Below are 22,743 nucleotides of genomic sequence, written 5' to 3'. Positions count from 1 at the left end.
TGTCCATGAAACATATTTCCTGTTAATCCTTCCTAATCTAGCGTCAATATGTCTTGCAAGGAAGTGGTAAATACTTTGAAAGATTGTGTTCTTGCTCAACCTGCTCCACAGTTTTTCCCTTTTTGTATGAAGAATTACTGTAACTGTGGAATGTGTGGATGCTTTTCCTAAAGTACCTGCATGTCTATCATCTGCTCCGACTATGCAATGCCTCCACGAGTGCCGTAATCTGTACTGAATCGAATACCTTCTTGTATTACATGTAGGCCATACAGGGGCAGGTTACATTCCACACATCTCTCAATCACCGTAATTACAAGATAGATGTGATCTCTTTTGAATATCCTTTACAGTCGGCCTCCTCTCTTGAGCTGATTCAAGTCTGGAGGCATCTATCTCATAAGGTTGAACATCCATGCCTTCTTTTACCAGGTCTACCGCTACTCCATCTTCTGCCATTTTTCCTGTACGTCCCTAGCTTTGATTTCCGTTGCAGATACCCACAGTTAACATACGTACAGTGGGCGATTAGCCAAGAGTCAGTCGGCATGGAAAACTAGCTTAGTTCTTACTAAACATAAATTTCAACAAAAGAATCCAGAGAACATAAAATAAATGCAAATTAACAATTTAGCAAACTTTAGTTTTAGTTACACTGGAGTCTGGTGCAATACCTACTGTCCTTGCGATGCCTTCAAAACTTGCCACATAACATTTTTCTGGTCCACGTTGATGAGAGAATTCTTAACAGCCAAACGAGATCGTTCTTGCTTTCTTTAACATGTACGTAGAACACAGTATGATGAGGCTACTGTGCAAGAAAATGAGTCACTCGTAAAAAAAAAGCCATTTATTGCAACTTGCAAGGCCACAAATGTTATTATTGCAACTTATGTGCAATAAATGTACAAAACCAGGTCTGTAAAAAAATAGGCTCCCTTCAGGATGGTCATTATCCCAATGTTGGGAAGTCTTTGTCTGACAGAGTGTGCGCACGGCAGTTGGGACAAGTGTGGTCCGTCTTGAACCATTCTTGCAGGCACTGCACATGAGAACAAGAGCAAAATTTCATGTTCCACATTTTACAGTAACACACTTTTATAACCATAAGGGACTATTTGCTGTTATACACCGACTAGATAACAGTATTTTGCACCCACGTTCATCAAATGCTGTAAAAGAGATACTAGACGCTTTAGTCTCCAGGATTCACTTATGAAACCTTTGGCACAGTGACGCAGTATGTTACCCCCACATCACACTGCCTCCATGAAGAGGAACTGAACAAATGTGCTACAGTAGAATCTCTTTAATTCAAACTCCAAGGTGACCAGAAATTTATTCGAATAAAACAGAGTTCTAACTAAGGAGAGCCCTTTTAAATATAGCACCTAGCCAATCCGCCTCTTTCATGTTCCTGTGCTGCCCTCTGATGCACACCGCTGGAAACGTTCTGGAAGGGTGTCTGGAATTTCGCCGGTTGATTTGTTGAGCCCATGTTGAGTGTACGTCGGTTGTGCGGTTCGTGGGTTGCGATTAATTATTAATGGTTTCTCCGGGTCAGCATGTCGTTCACCCATCGACTGTAGTGGGTGAACAGGCCCGAATGCGCTGTTGTGGTAACAGCGCGGCCGACAAAAGCACGCCAAGTTCCGTCTGCCGACGCGGTTGCCTTGAGTTCGTTGTCGCTGATGTCTGCGACTGCACATTGCTTTTTGTGTTCCTTTTACACATTCACTAAACATTTCACATATTAAGAAGCCTTCGAGCGCAGCCTTTCACGTGGGATTTGCCAAAGCGGTGCATTTGTTTACCTCTGCAGCTTCAGATCGCTGTAAGCTTCGGTTATTGTAGAAACTGCGCATCACTGATGTGAAATAATCTCAAAACGTAGCAAAACACACAGACGAGTCAGTATGAGTGGCCGAGTCCCTTAAACAACTGCAACTGTGATCCAGACACATATATATTACGGGCTGCTACTACTGATTCTCGCTTTTGTTTAACTTCATCATACTTAAGGTTTGCGTGGGCTATAAAGTATTATTAGAGACAACTGTGCTTGGCATACGTCCCCACTTATATGCCGTGTAGTTCTCTCGCAAAAAGGCGGATGCCATCGCTGACACTGTTGGCAACTGAGCGCGTTTATGCTGCTGTATCGAATGCACTGTCTCTCCTTTCCTGTTTGACGCAGAGGTAAACAATGCTTCTTTGGAATTAACAAATGTCAGCATAACAACACACACAGACCCACAATCTACAGGAATGCGACCGGCAGCGTTCGGGTATGGTGACCAAAGTACAAGATGTTGGCACAGCGCTGTGTTGCTGCTTATTGTATTTGTGCCGTGCGAAGTGAAGAGTAGTTATCAAATTGCTATAGGGTCGCAACCTAACTATACGAGCGGTTTCCTTCGTCCTGACTGCTTATTTTTTAAGTTCAGCTTCATCTATAGCGGTTGCACAAACACGATGGGTCAGGCCTAACCCAAACTTCGCTACACAGGATCAACATTGACTCAAACTTCACGTGCACGGCTTGAGAGGACTGAAGCTCGTGCATTTCAACTTCGAAGGCATGTCGACGCATTTTGAGTGCAAATAATTCTATTTACAAGCGAATGAGCTGCAGCTATCGCGTTGTCGGTTCAACGGCTGATCACATAGAGTTCGGTCAAGCTATCACGGTCATCACGCTGATTTTGTCGGTGCTGTCGACACGAAAGCCTGTCGCGTTATATGACAACTTGCACCCGTCGGTTGCGTCGTTGTCGACTTATTACGATCAAATCCTCCCAATGACACAGTGCTGAATAGTCGGCCAATCGTCGGCGTCAGCGTCTTGTCGGTCTCGTATAGACCAATTGTTACCACGCCTTAAAACAGTACATGAAGTCAGGCACGCGCTGCCACCACCAGCAACAGTGGGCCGACGCTGCAAGAAGACTGCGTCAGCAACGTGTTTTTGAAGTGTCGCCCAAGTGTAACGCAGGGGGTTATCGATTAATTTGACAGCCGTCAATGCAAGGTGGCAACTACGTGGTTTACGATGCAGTCCGGATGAAGCCCTGGCCCTTTTCTGTTTCAAAGTGGAGCTGCAGTCTTATGCACGTTTTCGGCACCACACCGACGCCGAGCTACCAGTAGAGTTTCAACGCAGTACATGGCACGAGCGTTTGCTACAGTGCTTGTCCAAGAGCTTTTTCTTTTTTTTTTTCCGGGGTAATTTCCCTTGACATCTGGCAGCGCAGCCGTGCGTGTGCGTCCCTTCCAAAACGTTTTGTGACTAATCCGCTAGGGCACGGCGCATGCGCCATGAAAGAGGCGGATTGCGCAGTACAGCGTGCAAGACCAAAATGGTCACTGGGCTCCCAGCTTTCACCTGGGAGCCCAGTGCACCGTAAGCGTGCAATTTTCTGTGGCCCTGAGGGTGACCAGAGGAGGATGGTGGCTTGACAAGCACAGTACTCCCATGTGCTCAATGTTCGAGATGACGTGATCCAGCGTACACTAGGAGGGGGAGCATAGTTGGGCGCAGTAACATGATATAGCGCGCGCTGCTCTGGTTGCTCCAGTTTGATCTTGGCTCCCTGTGCATCTTTCCTGTTCATTTTTACTACAGCTAGTGATGCACCGAACACTTGCCTTTCTTAAAAACTCTTTTAATACCATTTGCACCATTTGGGACTTATCTTGTTCCTCAGCAATAGTCACCTGCCTTGCTTGTGTTTCCTTTCTCGAAAACTGCACTTGTTAGCGCTTGCTACTTTCCTGTCGAGAATGCTGTCATGCTGATAACATGCATGCCGTTTGTGGCCTTGAAGTACCGGGAGCACATCGTTAAAGAAAGTAAATGCATACAAGATAAGCCCCAAAGAGCAGTGCATGGGAATGAGAGATTTTGTTCGAAATAACCACTGATGGTTTTTGGAGTGAATTCATTGGAGTTTTTCTCTATTCAAATACATGGGACCTTGCTGTGTCGAGAAGAGCAGTTTTCATTATCCATCAATTCGAATTAAGAGACTTCACTGTAGCCAGCTGTGACTGGTAGCGATATCACATTCCATAATTTACTGTGATGCTACCAAATTGCCTTCCTTAGAATGTTCTATACTGCCCAATACAGAATTGTGAGCAGACAGCCAAACATGTATTTGTGTGATCTCCGATGATGATTTGGGATTTTTATGGTGCAGCAGCCGTGCAGGCTATAATGCGCCAAGCGTCTCATGCGGTCTCATGGTGCCATCTACTGAAGGTGTGGCAAACAGTACAGTTTCTTTCCTCCTACATCCTGCTGCCTTTATCCGCTGCCCAGTGTGGCACTTCTGGACACGAATGCCGAAGGAAACTTGCTGAATCAGATTCCAACTGCTTCAGCTCTGTGGTTACCTGTCTGCAATGATGAATGGGGTAGCAAACAAAGCTGACAGACAGGCTTGCAAAGTCGTTGCCTGAAGCAGCAAACATGTCTGTTCCTCAAAGCAGATACAAATTTACTTATTACTTGTGCAAGGGCTGCAACCACAAAATTTGGGCTCCAATTTATGAAAACTCTTATTGTGTGTGTGTGTGTTGATAGCCTTTTTCGCAAGTCTGCGTCATTTTGTGCTCATTTTTACACATGAAGCCTAACCAGCTTGCTTAGCTTCCCGTGTTAAAGTCCTTCTTTCAGGTACACGTCTGCAAAAACTCCCTTCATACTCATGCTCACAGTCTCACCCAAGCACATGACGTACATGTCCTCAAACACACTCACACAGCCTCTATCACATACACACTGTCACACATTCACAGACTTTCGCTCTCTCTCTCTCTCTCTCTGACACCTACCCTATCTTACAAACACGCAATTGCATGTAGTGAGAGACACACGCAACACTCTCACACGCACCCTTTCGTGGAAGCAGTGCCCGCAAGAGGTGCGCATCTCCCTGTTGAGGCCATTGAGGTCCTCCAGGCAGATGCTGCACTGAGTAGCGCGGCCGTTCCATGAGTGCTGCGGCTCATGGTGGCTGGTCCACGTCTTCTGCTGCTGCTGCACAGGCGGCGGGGGCTGTGGCTGGGACATGGCCGTCTGGCTCGGCCGCATCGCCTTTAGCACCAGCCGTGGCTTGTTAGGCTGCTGCGACAAACAGCAAGTAATAAGTTGGGACACACATCTAAATGCAAAGGCATTCTTACAAGCTTACGCAAAGACTGCAATACAACTAAACTTCGTAATAACAGGCCTGCATCTGACAGGAAGAAAACCTTAAAGACTGCAATACAGCCAAACTTTGTTATAACAAGCCTGCATCTGAAAGAGGAAGAAAACGTTAATTATAACCAATATTCACTATAATACACACTTATATCAGCAAAAAAAAAAAGCAAGCAAAAGAAAGAAGTGGCACCTCGGAAGAGCCAGCAAATGGGCCTCCTGTAGATTTTGACAACCAATTCGCGGTTTGCCCTGCTGGTACGAGGCATGGGAACAATAAATTACATATGTGTGCCTTGTAGATGCTGATCCATAACCATGCAATCAGTCTGATGGCATGGGATTGACGACATTGGCCAGCTGGCTGTAGCCAAGCCATGCCACAGGCTGAAATGTGCAATTTCAACTTGCTCTTGGTCAGGGATCTCAAAACTTTTTGGTCAATGGGCCAGATTGGCGATTAGTGGTGGTACCAAGGACCAGACAATGATTTTTTTAGTGTACCTTGAGTCACCTACACAGTCGACTTTGGTTAATTATAACTTGGTTAATTCCACTAGTCACTTCATTCAAATGCAATGGAAAGTCCCAGCGAGAAACTACACATTGCTATTGGAGAAAGTTTACTTTGAATGAAAAAGCATGTCGCTTCAGTTAATTAAAACCCCGCCTCAATCCCCTCATGCGTGCAGTGCTTAGAAAAAGCTTGAAAATGCAAGAAATTCAGCAGACGGCATTACTGGTTCCCTAGGAGACAACAGTCATGGCAGCAACTGGCCCTACACTGATGACGGCAACTTGCGCCAGACCCTCGGCGATGTGTTTTTAGAGTGCAGCTCTTAGGGGCCTGTTCTTGCAGTAAGCGTTGACGTGTCTCGGCGTAACCGAGCAAACTAGCACAGCAAAAGATAAGCTGACGTGGCGCGCAGTGGAGGGTGAAAAAAGTGGCGAGAGCGAAGATGTGCAAAGAGGAAAGTGGATATGAGTATGGTGAAAGGGTGAGGAGGAAAGCAGGGTGCCGGCAGTGACCAGGCATGCAGCAAGTGCGGAGACAAAGTGCTGGCGTGGGTTTCGGACCCACTGCGCCGCTGGCGCCACTAGAGAATATGCTCCATGTGAACCAAGCATTCCTGTGTTGACGCTTTCATTCTGAACAATGAGCGACGCAACCAGTGAAAATGCTTAGTCTGTCTCTGCAGAGGCTCCGCAATGCTGCTGAGAGCACCCTGTCGTTCAGAATCACATTCTTTGCTACAGTGTGTATCAGGAATTAAAACACCTAAACAGTTGCACTAAAAATTTGCATTAGGGAGTATTGTAATCGTCGGCGAAAATTTGTTTCCCAATTTTATCAGCACCGATGATAGTGTTGAGGTGTGTGGGCCACTGGCCAAAGATGACATGTACAGTTACTGTAATACTGCATTGAAGTAGTTTGTCGATGATGGCAATCTTAACACTTTCCTGTCCATGCCTATACACATCGATAACATATGGTCAATGGTTTCAACTTGCAATATTGCCACACTCGGTGTGCTTCTGGACACCTAGCACCATCCAGCGCCTAAAAGAGGAACTACTTTCCTGGTTTCACTTGCGAGTTTCTTTTTCCCCCACAATGAAGGAGGGGGGGGGGGGATTTTTAAAGCACCTTCTAGCTGTGCGTGACGAGCACTCGTAGCTTCCAACATGGCATTGATGTTGCATGCAGCGGCTCTTTAACAACAGCGAATTTCCACGGATTCAGGTGAGTCAGAGTCAGAATTTTGTGGTGGTGATAGCAGCATCGACTCAGATGATGATTTTGATACATCTAACTTTAGCACGGATGGCGAAAGTGTGTCGAATAGCCTCGGAACGTCAACAGGTACCTGCTGGTAAGTTCCGTTTTCTACTCCAAATCGTATCGTCGCAGCCGTGCTCAGACCTACAGATTTCTGGTGCGTTTTAAAGGTCACAGTCCTCATCTACAGGGTGTCAATGTTATTTGGGCAGGATTACTTGCCGGTGGCAGCGATGCGAGGAGTGCAGTTTTGCACAAGAGGACAGGCCGGGAATTGACCGCGGCATTGTGCTCTGCAGTGCCGCGCAGCAGTAGTGCGGCGGTTTGCACAGTAGTACAATAGCCACTTGGACTATTTATTTATTTATTCAAAAGAACCTTAAAGGCCCTATAGCAGGGCATGAAGTAAGGGGAGCATATTAAACAGTAAAGGTATAAAAAGTACAAATTTCCAACAGGAACAGTGCTACAAAAAGATTACCATGTTACACAATATTGAAGCCAAAAGGAACACCATTTATGAAAATGATATACAACATGGCAATGTTTTCCTTTGTTTAAGAACAAGTTCTAAAGATAGAAAGCTTATATTTGCAGGAATGTTGTATATAGCATTTGTCTTCAAAATCTATATTTCTAAATTTTTTTATGTTCCCTTGGTGCAAAAGCACCATCGATGTTTCTACTAAGTTTTCTCGTTTTCGTTAGAAACATTTTTATTAGATAATTTCTTCAATGAATTGCTAATACATGTTTGCTTGAAGATAACACCATTAGGAAGCACATTCCTCCTCCTACAAATTGATACCATACACTATATCAAGCATTTGCTGTTGCAGTAAAAAAAAATCTACCCGAGAACTACCCAAAACTATTTAAACACTGCCTCTTTTCCTGCACACAGGAAAGTATCGAACCCTTTGGTCACCAATTACGATCGATTGGCGATAAGTGTGTGAAATTTACATAATTTTATGCCAAAGTGATGGAGACTCCATAGAAAGCAAGTCAAGGTTCGAGAATGACTGTCAATTTTATGTATTGACCCACCATAATTGCACAGTAATTAAATATTCATTTATTGTACAGTAAATCATCCGATGTTTCAATAAAAATATTGAACCGTCCACTCAAATTACGTGCACAGGTTAAATATTGGGTGCAAGCATTACAACAAGGAAAATAAAAAAATAGAAAATAAAGATCTCTTGCAATTACTACCGAAATGCCCCACTTCAAACGTCTCATCCGACATGACAGTGCCAAAGCGGTCTGAAGTGATACATTTCACTCGGAAGTGAAATGGGTGTACTTTAGGAAAGCACAAGGCCCAATTTACTTAGTCTACTCTTTTCAAGGTGCACAGAAATGGCAAAAATAAGTTACGTCCACAAATGTGCACGCCATGACTGATGGGGTTAATTTGCTCACTTTTTTGCCATTTGTCAATTCAACATCTTAGATAATTCAACCAGAACTTGTGGTCCCACAAGGGTCAAATGAATGGGAGATTCATAAACACAAGTAACGGCACAGGGCATAGACTAGAATGTTTATTCTACTAATTAAACACGCTTCCAACAAATAGTTTTCAAATTTCGTTAGTTGTGTTGACTTTCCGGCATTAGCGTTCAGAGAAAGAGTGAAGAATTATTTTAGGATTGAAATTTAAATTGTATTGCCATGTCCTTGTGCGATGGGTATGTTACTTTGAAATAATAATAGAGATTCAGAGTGAAAAAAAGATTTTGTTCACCTTACCCGCTATAGCACGCGGTTTTTTTGTACTTGTTCACAGTCATTCTATCTGTACCAAAGTCATCTACAGGATGTTGAGATGGTTCGGGAGGTGTCACCATGGTCTACAAGGGGCCCATTGCTTTGTCATTACTGCAACTTCGGTAATTCTATGAATGCGTGTTGACTTTCCTGCATAATGATTACGTTTCAGTAGTGTAGAAGCGTAGGCAACGAATCATCAAGCCCGCACAAAATTTCTGGGCAGTCACAGTCGTTATGAGTGCAAGTTGAAGCCAGCTCATTAGCGTCTAAATTTCAGGGAATTCCTAGATCTGATATCTGAACACATTGCAATTTTATCGGCTCTCGCTGATGCAAAAAGACTCAAAGTTCAATTATTTTTTCTCAGAAGACAGGAAAATCCAGACGGCACAAAATAAATATATAATGGTGGCCCAGTTAACATAGTATAGCCGAAAAATATTTGAAGGTTTGAAAGTTTAGCAGATAGCCTGAAAAAGAAACTGTAAAGTTCCAACTTTTTGCAAAAAGCTCTGTGTTCAAGGTCAAAAGGGTTGCTTTTGGTGGTCAGCCAGAAACTATTTGTGATACATCATCAGATAGCTCAACATGTCGGCTATGCATGTGAGAAGTTACAAAAAGGTATTTTTTAAATACAAGAAATTATTTTCAAAGATGTTTGTACGTGGATTGTGCAGATAGCATAAATAAGGTAGAACCTTGTTCATACATTTTGAGAAACACCATGAGAAAAAACATACCAACCGCGAAACCTTGTGATCCGAAGTAACTAAAAAAATTTGACAGACTACTATTGTTGACATCTACATAAGGTGAAGCGTTGCGGCTTGAGGAGACGCCCACGCAGGCCAAGCTGGTGGTGCTCTGGCGGCTCGAGACGTGTTTTGGTGTCCTCCTATTACTCAGTGTTTTAAAAGGGCGATGGGAAACCGAAGAGACATCCGAGCTGGTGGGTGACGCCGGATGCCACTGAAGCGAAACGTGTTGACCACATCATGCCACCAGCAGCAGGGAACAGTGGCGCGTTTGTATTGTCGCCTACTAAAAGCATGCAGTACACTACCGATGGCACTACGCACCATGCACTGTAAAGAAGATAGGTGAAGATGCTTATCGCAATAGGTTTGGTGGCGACAGCTGTGAATGCGGCGTGCGATGACTGGGGCGGAGATTTGCTGGTACCGGAATAAAAAACTGTGCGTGCCGTCTTTTTCACGTGAGAGGGTTGGTTTTATACTGTTCTCAAACGTGCGCGCCTCGCGCATTTTCTTGTTTACACGGGATCTAGTGCTTTGAAAACGTATGATACAATCGCAGTTTTGAGACATATTGAACGTTGGTGGCGTAAAATCGTGTTTTTCAGTGAACCGGTTAATAATGAGCGCAACTCTGGTGGGTCATTTATTAAGTTCTCAATGGTGAACTATGGTGCCGGGAAACTGTAACGGGAACATATCAACAAGGTTCTACTGTAATGCCGTCTAGCAAGGAGAGATTGCCAATAAAGTGAGCCTGAGAAACTGTTCAACAAACTGACTGGCTTTTATCATTAATACAAAGACAAATGACGCTAAGCACTGCAGCCTTGACTCACATTTCTTTCTTTCCAGGAATGCAAAAAGCAGCTGTCAACTACATCTGAGCACATCATCCTCAACAGAGCACACAAATTTTATAGATGAGCATGTTCAGGCTTACGAACAGCGGCAACGGACCACACAAGACCTTTTTGTAGGTGTTCAGTTGTGATTATGAAAATGTTTTCTACTTGCAAGGTCTTGTGACAGTCTTTGGGTTCCAGGTAGCAGGGAACAATGTGCCCTGCTCCCTGTAAGTCACATTGCTTTCTACGTCGCAATGAGTCTTGATATGTCGCACTGTATCGCAATGCGACAACCTCTGCAAATGCTTTGTGTGAACGATATCAGTGCTTTTCCTAGATTTACTAGCGCCTTAAGCACCAGTCTTTCTTTTTATAAACCACATGAAACATACATTTTCATTTTAACTCTGCAGGGCTCCCTGCAAAATTTAACACATTGTGATATTCTATGTGCAATGAATGTGCAATGGCTGTATGGTTCATCTGGCACACAGCAAGCACAAGCTGCAATGTGTTGGAGCGCGCATCTCTTGGCAATAAAACGCAAACCTTGACACCATTTCTCTGTCATCTGTGTTGCAGATGAAGCAGCTTTGTTAGCTGCGTTCCAGGCCAGCAAGCTTGGATGCAAGTCAGAGAAAAGCTGGTGCTGGCACAAAAGTTCCAGAAATAACTTTCTGTGTTTAAGAAATACCTTTTATAATGTCTCACATGAATAGCAGACATGTAGAGCTATCTATGATATCACACATTTTTAAGCTGAACATCAAAGCTACTTTTCTAACCTCGAACACAAACTTCTGCAAAAAAAAAAAAAGAAAAAGAACTTTAGTTATATTTCAGGGGATGAGCTGAACTTTCAAGCTTGAAATATTTTCCGGCTATACTATGTCAAACAGTATCATTCTATATTTAATTTGTGGCTCGTGGAATTTCCTGTATTCCAGGAAAAACAAATTCACACTTTTCAATTTTGCCGGATTTTCCTGGTGCCAAAAGCACTTGAAGTGAATATTTCGGCAGTCACATCATTTCATTGTCTTACCATACACCATTGCAATGACTGAATCATACAACGTGCCTATGAAAGAAAAAAAAAAATGGTGATTGATGCCTTCTGGCTCAGCTTGGCAGGAAGCATTAATTGTCCCCAAAATGCTATAAAATTTTTGGAAAAAGAAATAAATGTTTAGAATGAGTTTTGAACTCCAACAAGCGAGTAAATTTTTTCAGCTATACCTGAAATGTCTGAAAAAAAAAAGAAAAAAGAATGCTGGCTGATTTGGCATGGAACGTGCCTTATGTTAAAAGAATCTGAGGTACATGATCAGAAATGATTTATGTGGGAATTCCCTATTTAGATAACAGCCACACCGTATTAGCTTGAGAAAGAACACATCATCATCAGCATATTTTCAGTCCACTGCAGGATGAAGGCCTCTCCCTGTGATCTCCAATCAGCCCTGTCCTGCACCATCCGATACCGAACTTGTGCCTGCTAATTTCCTAATTTCATCACCTTACCTAGTCTTCTGCCGTCCTCAACTGCGCTTCCCCTTTCTTGGCACCCATTATGTAACCCCAATGATTCAACGGTTATCTAACCTACGCATTACATGGCCTGCCCAGCTCCGTTTTTTTCTCTTATTGTCAATTAGAATATTAATTATCACTGTTTGCTCTCTAATCCATACAGCTCTCTTCCAGTCTCATGTCTAACGTTCTTTGTTCCATCGCTCATTGTGCGGTTCCTTCACTTGTTCTTGAGCGTCTTTATCAATCTTGAAAGAAACTGACAAACATCGAGCATAATTAAATGTCTTCTAAAGCGTGCAGTAACTCCACAATATTTACAGAGAACAGGATATGAATCAAGCTGACACACATGTCAATGACAACAGGCAACAGCAATGAAACAAAGTGCAAAGCACAATATGCATGAAGTTGTAAAGAAAACTTTAGGCGATTTCCAAGGCTTTCAATATTCTATTAAAAATGATGGTGGCTGCTCAGTACAACGTACAATATAGTATGAGGCACTGTACTATCGGAATGGCACTAAGTGAAACAAATACAAATTGCAACACATTAAAGCAGTAGCAGCTGATTAACAGAAATATCAAACACGACAATCATGCGAATAAGTAAATGTGGAATAGAATTTCCCAGAAGGATCAGCAGGGAAGAAAATATTTACATACTTACACAAGCACATTCGCATATTAACTTAGTTGGAAATGGAAAAGCATGTGACAACAGCAAGATGCTGCGAAGGCCACTAAGCAGAATGCACTACCGTATATTCACGGTTCTACCACCCCACAGATTGTAACGTGCCGTTGTGTACCAATTCTACCGCACATATGAAGTAATGAAACCCGAGTCGACACATACCGTGTTGAAACGATATTATGGAATATACAATGGCACACAGCATGCACACAGCTGAATCTTAGCGACTGCACCTGCTTCTTTGCACCTGCTTCTCAAAAATCTGCAATGTTGACCTGAAGCCATGTAGAGATTACAAATGAGGTACGCTTCTACGTGCAGTTTTACGTTGAGCTTATTCACGTGGCCCATTATGTCGACACAAAAGGCCATTTTCCAGAGCCACTCGTAACCAGACAGCAGTGGCTTGGGGCCGATCCTTTTGTGCAAGGAGCCCTTTATTAATTCCCTAATGTTAAATAAATGGGACAAACATTTTCTGCAGCTCAGCCATCAAGCTGCCATATGATACATCACAACAACGAACTCGGACTGCATCACATTTAAAAATTTACGAAACTGGCAGCAGTTGAACTCGCACGACCTCATAACATTAGCAGCTGAAACAAGTCTCAAGGCACAGGACACGCATGCATATTTCCCACAGAGGGTCTGCTTGTGAACCGTGCAGTGAAAAAACACTAGCTTTGATTGTGCACTGCTTTTATTATTTGCCTAAGTTTCTTTAATGCTGTCGTTTGGAGATCCCTGCTCTTGGTGAACAGTAGACAGATTATTTTTAGAACACGGGTGGGGGCCACACATGGTCCCAAAATCATGCTACGGCAGCTATCAGTCTGTCCTACAGATATCACTATTGATACTGATGAGGTCTACGGATAAGAAGTGGCGGAGGCACTGGGAAGTCAGAATAATCACACAAGCACAAAAGGTTGTGTACATGAAAAGTCAATTGGTGAGTGTACTCAATACTTTCACCACTCAAAGATATACCGTATTTATTCGCGTATAACCCGCACCAAAATGTGAAAAAACGCGTTTAAAAAGTGGGGGTGCGGGTTATCTGCGAATTTTTTCCTTGGGAGGGGGGGGGGGGGGGTCGGCTTCACCGCAATGTGCGGCGGCCTCCCCGTGTAGTCCGCCATCCCCATCGTCATCGACGCTTGTCAAGCCGATGAAGGGCCAACGAAAGGCCAGCATTGTTGAGCCTCGCGTTAGGCGCTGTTTAGTGTACTTACCCCAGTTTGCACTGTTTGCCTGCTTTGTTTTGGCATCATGAGTGCGACTCGACGGCAGTGTTTCACAGCGAAAGAGAAGCTAAAGATTATAGCCGCTGCCGAAGAAATCGGCAACAGAGCTACTGCAAGACAGCATGACGTCGACGAGTCGTGCATTCGCGACTGGAGGAAGAAAAAAGAGAGTCTCGAAGCAACGAACCGGAACAGGCGAGCGTTTCGGGGTCCGAAGACTGGCGCGTACCCCCACCTCGAGACGCAGCTTGCGAAGTTCATTGAGGAGCAGAGAAGTCGTGGCCACGCTGTTTCGACTGAGATGGCGCAAATGGAAGCCCTGAAGTTGGCCCGGGAATTGAACATTCCACGTGAGTTTCGTGCAAGCCGTGGATGGCTTCAGCGCTTCATGCGAAGACATGGATTTTCTATGCGGCGGCGAACAACCATGTGCCAGTGGCTTCCTGAAGCCTACGAGGAAAAGTTGTTGAACTTTCAACGATATGTGATCGCACTTCGGAAGGAGCACAGCTATTTGCTGTCTCAGGTGGGAAATGCTGATCAAACACCTGTGTACTTTGAGATGCCGATGGACACGACCATGGAAAAAAAGGGCTCCAAATCAGTCAGCGTGCTGACCGGCGGAAATGCCAAGCTGCGCTGCACAGTCATGCTATGCGCTTTGGCTGACGGCACGAAACTGCGCCCGTATGTCATTTTCAAACGCAAGACGCCACCTGGCATTCCACTGCCCCCAGGAATCGTTGTGCGTGCGGAAGAAAATTCGTGGATGAACAGTGGCCGAGTCGGTGACTGGCTTCGAGTAATCTGGGAGCGAAGACCAGGTGCCTTGCTGGCACGCCGGTCGATGCTCGTACTAGATTCCTTCAGAGGCCACTGCACTGATGCGGTGAAGGCTCGCCTTGCCGAGACCAGCACCGACCTCGTCATAATACCTGGCGGCATGACGTCCATGCTACAGCCACTCGACGTGTGCCTGAACAAGCCGTTCAAGGCACACGTGAAGCGGCTGTATACCCAGTTGATGGCCGACGGCATTTACGCCCTCACACCGACGGGACGCGTGCGAAGGCCTGATATTCCATTGCTGTGCCAGTGGATCGTGGATGCGTGGAAAGCGATACCGGCCGATTTGGTGCGCAAAAGCTTTAAAAAATGTGCGATCAGTAATAGTCTGGATGGTTCCGAGGACGACTACGTCTTTGAGAGTGGCGATGAAGCCTCGGATGGCAGTAGTGAGAGCGGCGACGATTAAGAATCGGATAACCAGTGACGTGGTGGCGGTCGTTTGAATAAATGTTCTGAAAACGAAATGATCACTGAGTGTGAGTTGCATCTTTCTAGCGCTCATTTTTTTTTTCAGGTAAACGTGCGGGTTATACGCGAGTTTTTTTTTTTTTTTTCCGCCGAGTTCAAAGTTAGGGGTGCGGGTTATACGCAGGGGCGGGTTATACGCGGGTAAATACGGTATATGTGCAGGTGCAAATGCAAACAAAATATTGGCTTTGTTATAACTGCTATCATGTAGCATCACACATTCTCGGTTCCGTCTTTGCAGATCAATACTCTATTGAAGTGCAGCCTGACCAACCAAGTTTTAATTTTACTTCATTACATATAATAATTTGTCACATTGAAATTCAACTGCATTCATTACGTGCTGATGTCAAGAAGAATCATTCTATGATTATTATTTCTCATAATTCAATATATCAGCGTTTGTTACATCGAGGTTCAACTGTATAGACTTGCAAGTGACAACTGCTCACTTTCTTTGCGCTGCCAACATGGAAACAGCCCAGTACCCTGCCCGGTCTCGCAGAGCAGCACTCAATCTTCACAACTTCACTATTCCGGTTGCCAGGCATTTACACTTGTCTTTTTTTCGTTCTGTCGTGCGTTTCAGTGCACTTACCTGTGGAGCAGCAAATGGCAACGTTTTGGCTGGCACCTTGTGGTCCTCCTCTGCCTGTAACAAAAGTAGTTCCATGAGCAAACTATGCTACCCATTTCACACACAGCAAGCAACAGGGGCTACACAATCGATGAAGTCATAGAAGTCTCGCTTCACGCACTTCGCGGTGCAGTTGATTTTGATCTGCAATACGTTTTCTATTGGAACAACTGCTTCATATGTTACAAATGCGACTTGATGTGGCCTTAATTTTGTGCAGTTTTAACCCTTTCCGTGGTGTGGACAAGTCTTACTTAGTTTCAGTTGCATTCAGCAGGAATGCCAAGGATGAGCTGCATCGTCCACATGCTTGGGTGTTCTTCTAAGGCACCGGTAACAAATCGGGCTCACTCAGTCTGTTTTGACATTAAAATCAGCGCCCTCCTTGGCCCCGCTAGAGGGCCTACTGAGACTCCTTTCGTCAGGCAGATATAGGTTGCCTGTTGCGTATTTTCACACCCGTTGCGAGAGCATGGCTTTTATTTGCTAGAGTTGTGAAGCTCTGAAGATTATATGCCAGTGATAACAGTGCTTTTAGTGGTATATAGACGTCCAGTGACTCTGATGTCACCGAACACGACGACAGTTTTGATACGGCGGAGCAGTGGACAAAGTTGACGGGCAGAACCTTCCGCCAGCGACTCCTCGATTTACAGTTGTGTATTTTCAGGTAAGTTGTGAATTCACTACCCCTATGTTGTACATACAGTAGAACCTCGTTCATACATATTGGACAAAAGACTTGAGAAAAAAATGTACTAACCGGGGAAACGTACAATCTGAAGTAACTAAAAAAATTTTAGACTCAACTATTGTTGACATCTGCGTAATGTGCAGCGACGTGCACCGAGCTGTGGTGCTTCGGCGGCCCGAGATGCATTTTGTTGTTTTCCTATTGCGCAGTGTTTTAAGAGGGCTACAGGAAACCGAAACGAAATCGAGCTGGGGGATGCTGCCAAAGTGAAATGTGATGCCCACGTATGTCCACCGCCTGCAGCAGGGAAAGGTGTGTGTTGGATTATTGCCCACTAAAAGTGTGCCGTACGCTACCAGTGGCACTTCGCACCACACGCTGTAAAACAGATAGGCGAAGATGCTTATCGCAACAGGACTGGTGGTGATACAGTCAAACCCACTTATAACAATATTCAAGTACCACTAAAATTGCATTCTTATAACCGATAATTGTTACAACTGGGTTGCTCTTAACTCTCGTTAAGACGAACTTGGTTAGGCCGAATTCTCGCATATAACGAACAACAGGTGAACGTTTGTTTTCCCAAAGACTCAACACTAAAAAAAAAAAAATCTCCACTTAAGACAAACTGCCTTAAGGCTGCTTTCTCGCCCTGCACACTGATAAATTAATTTTTTCGGGCACTTTTAGTGCGTTTTCAGCCAAACCATTTTGATACAACGTAGATTAGGTGTTGCAGATACAGAAACGCGTCGTTGCCAACAACCAATTTGTTATTTCTCGATTTTCGCGATTTGATCCCCGTGCCCCCCCCCCCTTAAAGGTTTAATCAAATTAAGAGTGTACCAAATTATTTGGTAATTCTCTCTCATTTCTCAATATTCATGTTCTCAATTGAAGATGCTGAGTGTTGTGGAAGTCCGCCTGTGCAGTCAAAAAGCGGTAGTAAAGGCAATGATAGCCAAACGTGTCCATGAGAGGCTAGCAGACTAGCCTATATACGCTGCACTGCCCACCTCCGCTTAGCCACCTTGGGGAATGAAGCTAATGCAAGCAAGACATGCTGAATGTTGCATACCCAGAGTACATAAACGCATCTTAGGTGGCATAACATTTGCATCTGAATTCCATTCTTTTCGACCTCTACCACCTCAGCCTGTTGCATCACCTTTATCGCCAGCATTGACCAGACTAATTATAACAAAATAAAAATAAGCGAGTATCTATTATCTGACTGCAGATTGGCACTGCCATGTTGAACCCAAGACACCAAAGTAGGTCAGAAAAGTGTGTCGCCGGTGACAAGTTTACATGTGTGACGCAATGACCTCGGGCTAATGCAGGTTCTTCCTCAGGGCATCCCTATTGATGCTACTTAACCCTTTGAGGGTCGATTTTTTTCGCCATATGCGACTGCCCAGGGTCGATGTTTTTTATTGCAGATTCCGATTCTTCTTAGGGACTTATTTCTAAAAAAAAATTGCCGTAATTTTTCTAGGGTGACCGTAAAGTGAGAAAAAAATAATTTGCGTTGGTATATATGCACTCTTCATTCATGAATAACAACAAGAAAGAAAGGAAATAAACTTATCAGAATTAAAATTTTATGTATCTTTATGCACATAGTTCAAGGCTTTGAAAATCCGCACACGAGAATATTTCGCAAGCCTCAAATGTTCCTGCTCTTACACTAATACGTACGTCCATAGTGTAATCGAACTGTGTAGGTGCGCGCACTCAAGAATGTTTGGTTGTGTGCCCATCAAAAAAAGCAACGTGTGTGACAAACTTCCGCTAATCTTCATCTTATCGCCAACCAGCTAGGACAATTAGTTTTCGCATGTCTTAAAAGAAAGAAAAGAAACGGAAACGCATGCATGTACGCATTCCTTCCTATGCGCACCCCTGTGAGCACTAAACGAGCGAGAAACAAACGGTCGCCCTTTGAGCGATTAGGAATGAAATAGCCATCAGTTTCGCAAGCGCAGAAAGCCGAAACCGTCCGCGAAACAAAATACGAACGGCTGCCCGCCGGCGTGCACGCCAATGCGCGAGCGGTAGTATATAGACGCATGGGAGCAAACTAGCACTAAAACAAACCATGCAACGAAAATTGAGAGAGGGAGGCGAGTGAAAAAGATTCCCTGTATCCCCACATAGCGGCAGCACATGACTGAAAAGAAAAAGCTAGGAAATTAGCGCGCTTTTTAAACGTACAGACGGTGCCGTAAATATACAGCATCGACCATTTTCGGACTTGTTTGCGGCGCCGTATGTTTACGTCATTGACTGTCAAAGGGTTACAGAGCTGTTTCAAACAGTCAGTTTATGAGTGCATACCTGGGTGTCGGCTGCCCGAGCCTGTGGGAATGTCTCATCTAAAACTTCTGATGTAGCCTTGAAGATGTCTGCAATGGTTAACCCTTTGAAGCTCTTTGCTTTGTGAACACGCTTGAGTGCCGCCTGGATGTCCTCACTGGAATGTGCACGTGGAGGGAAAGCAATGACTCAACTGAGCAGTCAGCAAAATGCATACAGGCCAGAATGCATTTCCTTGAATTATGAATTATCAAGGTTTGTCAAAGCGGCTCAAAACAATGGCTTGCTCCGTTTTCGTCTTTGCTGCGCATGCGACGCACCAGTGCATGCAGAGTAAGTGTGCGCGGGACTCTACGGTCACTTTTTTTTAAGAGCAAGGTAATCATACCTGGTCTTACTGCTACACAATGTCAGCAAATTCTGCTCTTTGTCATGTACATCACGATAATACCAATGACACGAGGTCCAGAATTTCTACACAACTTCACACATTATAATGTTCAATAACTTTTTTCCGACATGCATACCTGCCAAGTGTGACCCTCCTTTGCATGAGAAGAAGCGCTTGGTGCAGTTTTAACAAATAGCAAAATGTGTGTCGGTACTCGTGCAACATCATGCAAGTGATGAGGAAGAGCAGCAGAATGAGGTGCACTCACCGAGAGCAACTGGGATATCGTTCCATGAGCCTGCGCATGAGCTTCTCGCTTCGCTGCGATTGAGCAGGTGCCTCGTGGGGTGCCTGGAAGCATATTTACGCAGAATGCTTGTTACAGAGTTTCGGAACTTAGAGGTACCTAAATCTCATAGATAATTGCTAGGGATGTACGAATACCTAATAGGATATTGAATCGAATTAAGAATAAGAATTTAAAGAAATGTGAATACAGTTAAACCTGGAGATAACGATTCTCAATATAATGAAGTATAACTTAATATTTTAGTCCATAGAACACCATGTATTTAAACCTCAATATAACAAAGTGCGTTTGTATGTGATTTCAATATAACAAAATTTCACTGCTGCTGCTGAGAAATTCCAGGACAATAAATGGAAACTTTCATGGACACAGATGGCCAAATGGTTTAATTACAAGCGGCTGCTTGCAAAAGCACCTCTCAAATCACGCAGGGGTGACAAGAGCAACCACCAAAGTAGAGCGGCATCATGTTCTGTATAAAGTCCAAGTGCGATAAGATCCTATCCCACTCTACGCTCTGTGTGCTTTAGGTGTGAGGGAAAGTGTGTGAGTGAGACAAGAAAGATGATGGCTTCACGAGTGCCTTCCCACGCCGCATCTGCGGCATGTGGGCATGCCATCATGCAAGCTGTGTTCCCGTGCGTTTAGTATTGGAGGTTGCGTAAGCATTTGCTCCGTGCTGCTGCCGCTTTTTCAAGATAGCATTGCCCCAGTGTGGGCGACGCAATCAGCCGCAGGGGAAGAGTGCAGGCGCAAGTGTGGCTGGCTTCGCTTAATTCGTACCGCCAATGTCAACATATCGTCGACGTGGCATGAAACTGTCTCATTCGGCGTCGGCTCCCAAATTCATCAAAATGAATTGCTTCCTCATTCAAATTTGTTTTTCTTTTCCGATTGCTGGATAATTTAGAAAATTATGAGGCCCTATTCCATGCAAGAAAACTTGATCGGCGACTGTACTTATTTGCATAACAGGTCGAACTTCAACACAACAAAATTTCTATATAATGAAGGAAATCACCGATTTTACTGAATTATATAGAGGTTTAACTGTATCAGATAATTTTTCACCAAATTTAATGCTTGCAAATATTTTGCCCCCCCCCCCCCCCCCAATTAAAACCAACCAAAACGATATGCTGCTGTACTGTTTGCCATGACTGTTGCTTAGAAAATAACTGCCAGAACACCGTCTTTTCTTATTATTATGTTTTAAAAGCCACATGCAAGCAGCACTTCTGCAGCACAGTTTATGCAGCAAGTCCCCTTCCGCTGTTTTCCTTCAGTGTGAGACATCTGAATGACTCACTGTTCAAGAAACTGCATTCGCAAGAATATGATGCAACCACCAATATAATGCGAGTTATACTGCATTATACAACAAGAAGGGAGAGGGCACCTCCAATTGCATTTTAAAAAATGTTGTGATTATAACCCCAGACATGCGTAATGCACCCGTACTCATTCAGAATAACGCCTTTTAACATACTGCGATGCGCACAGGCATTGTGGTGATGCCCATTGTGGAATATCCATCGCCTGCAAGATCTGTACTACAAGTCCTGGGTTTCGCCAAAGCATATATTGCAGTAGTGGTTTGGCAAATGCTGTATCCTGAAATGTAACAGGCATGCAATACACTGCATTGAGGTGTGACATGGGCTTGCGGCGGTGACCTGGCATATTTGAATAGTGAGGTCGCTTGGACGGGCACTGCTACTGGACCTATACTCCTGGAAAAAGAGCATTCTTGGTGTAGTTGGTTTCTTTTGCGCACCATTGCTATCTGCTTTCATTGAGCTCTAAGGGCAATCTTGCTGTCCGCAAACCCGTGCCCCTTGCTACTGAGAGGCCGGCTCCTCCGCTAAGATGGGACCTCGAATGGCTGAGTGCATTTTACACATGAAATTTCGCGAGAAGCGTGAAATCATTACAAAATTCAGCACTAAATTAGACCCATATTCTTAGATTAGAGATATACAAATGCTGAGTATCGTGTTTGCTCCTGCACGACCAGCAATGCATTCGGTTTGTCTCGTATACCCCTTATCTAGCCAAATATTCAAAAATTTTTGAATACCAATATTAAACATATAATATTTGAATTTTTTGAATATTCATGTGCCCTCATTCGAAATCTAAGATTCGGTATTCAGACACCCCTAAGCAGAACATCTCGCACAAATGAAAAATTTCCTGAAAAAGTAGTTGCAACAATATGATTAAAAGCTTTACATATAGTGCCATCTGCATCTACCTTTACATTACATTAATATATTTTGGATGATCACTTCCCCTGTAATTTTGAAAAGCACAAAAACCAATGTCAATGAATGTGGACACTGCTGGACATTTCATAGGTGGGTACCTGTTAGCCTACTATGCCGAGGGAAAAATAAAAGTAATTTGAATTGGCTCGACATACAAGGCACCTCCTTTCTATGTTCTTAAAGGGGCCCTGAACCACCCTTCGGGCTTGATGAAATAACAGTCCGTGGGTGGCACACGCTGCTGTCAACATTTCAGCCAAGTTTTGCTGTCGAATGCAGTGCGCTGAGCTTGCAAGTGGAGCGCGAAGCCATCTCTCTCTCAAACGCTCTCTTTTCAAACAAAAGCCTGCTCCTCACTCTGTTCTGGACGCTTTATTTTCTAATAAAGTAGATTCCCATATGCAGCTACCATTGGTAGCTGCGGTTGGCTACATGGTGTAGATACTGCAGCCGCCGCAGGGTGCCACCACGAGTCCACTGGCTAAGTACACTGCGGCTTGGTGAGGACAGCTGCGTTTGGCTTACGTTTAGCGCGCCGTAGGCACCAAAGGCGAAAGTCATGGCGTCTACAATAACATCCAAAGTGAAATTTGAACTTTGCGCCACGGTGACGTTTAGAAGGCGGAGCGTTGTGGGCACGCCACGTTGCACCGTAGCCTTCTTAGTGCAAGGCATTGAACAAGGAACGGGGGTACAGCGGAGGCCGTGTTTGACTGCTTCTGTTGAATTACCTGAAGTACTTTTTTGTGGCAAAGTATTTCTGAAATAGCCTATTTTCACTTCGAATGCCTTTCTTCACTTCGATAAAAAGTGGTCCAGGGGTTCTTTAAATGAAAGAAATATGTACGATGCTTTAAGTATAGATATTCTTTATTTTTTTTATGTAATGTATGTCTCAGCTCATTTGTACCACTTGTATTGCTGTACTGCACTTGTATTATCT

At 44.1% G+C, this 22,743-nt stretch overlaps 1 protein-coding gene across 5 annotated transcripts in view; it reads right to left on the bottom strand.

The window, feature by feature from the left end:
* Positions 1–835: 835 nt before the first annotated feature.
* LOC142583223 (uncharacterized) overlaps positions 836–22,743 on the bottom strand; it is a 184,903-nt gene continuing 162,995 nt past the window's right edge. For 4 of the 5 annotated variants that reach the window (XM_075693591.1, XM_075693590.1, XM_075693592.1 and 1 more), the window contains 5 exons: positions 19,489–19,571; positions 18,851–18,986; positions 15,775–15,828; positions 4,901–5,131; positions 836–1,042 (listed from right to left, as the gene is read on the bottom strand). In XM_075693591.1, coding sequence (XP_075549706.1) covers positions 953–1,042; positions 4,901–5,131; positions 15,775–15,828; positions 18,851–18,986; positions 19,489–19,571 — 594 coding nt within the window. In that variant the 3' untranslated portion in view covers positions 836–952. The remainder of the gene's footprint in view (positions 1,043–4,900; positions 5,132–15,774; positions 15,829–18,850; positions 18,987–19,488; positions 19,572–22,743) is intronic. The other variant, XM_075693593.1, reaches the window with a different exon arrangement.

Source organism: Dermacentor variabilis, chromosome 5 (assembly GCF_050947875.1).
Source record: "Dermacentor variabilis isolate Ectoservices chromosome 5, ASM5094787v1, whole genome shotgun sequence".
Classification (NCBI taxonomy): domain Eukaryota; kingdom Metazoa; phylum Arthropoda; class Arachnida; order Ixodida; family Ixodidae; genus Dermacentor; species Dermacentor variabilis.
The sequence above is the reverse complement of the archived record's forward strand: the minus strand, read 5'-3'. Positions and strand labels throughout refer to the sequence as shown.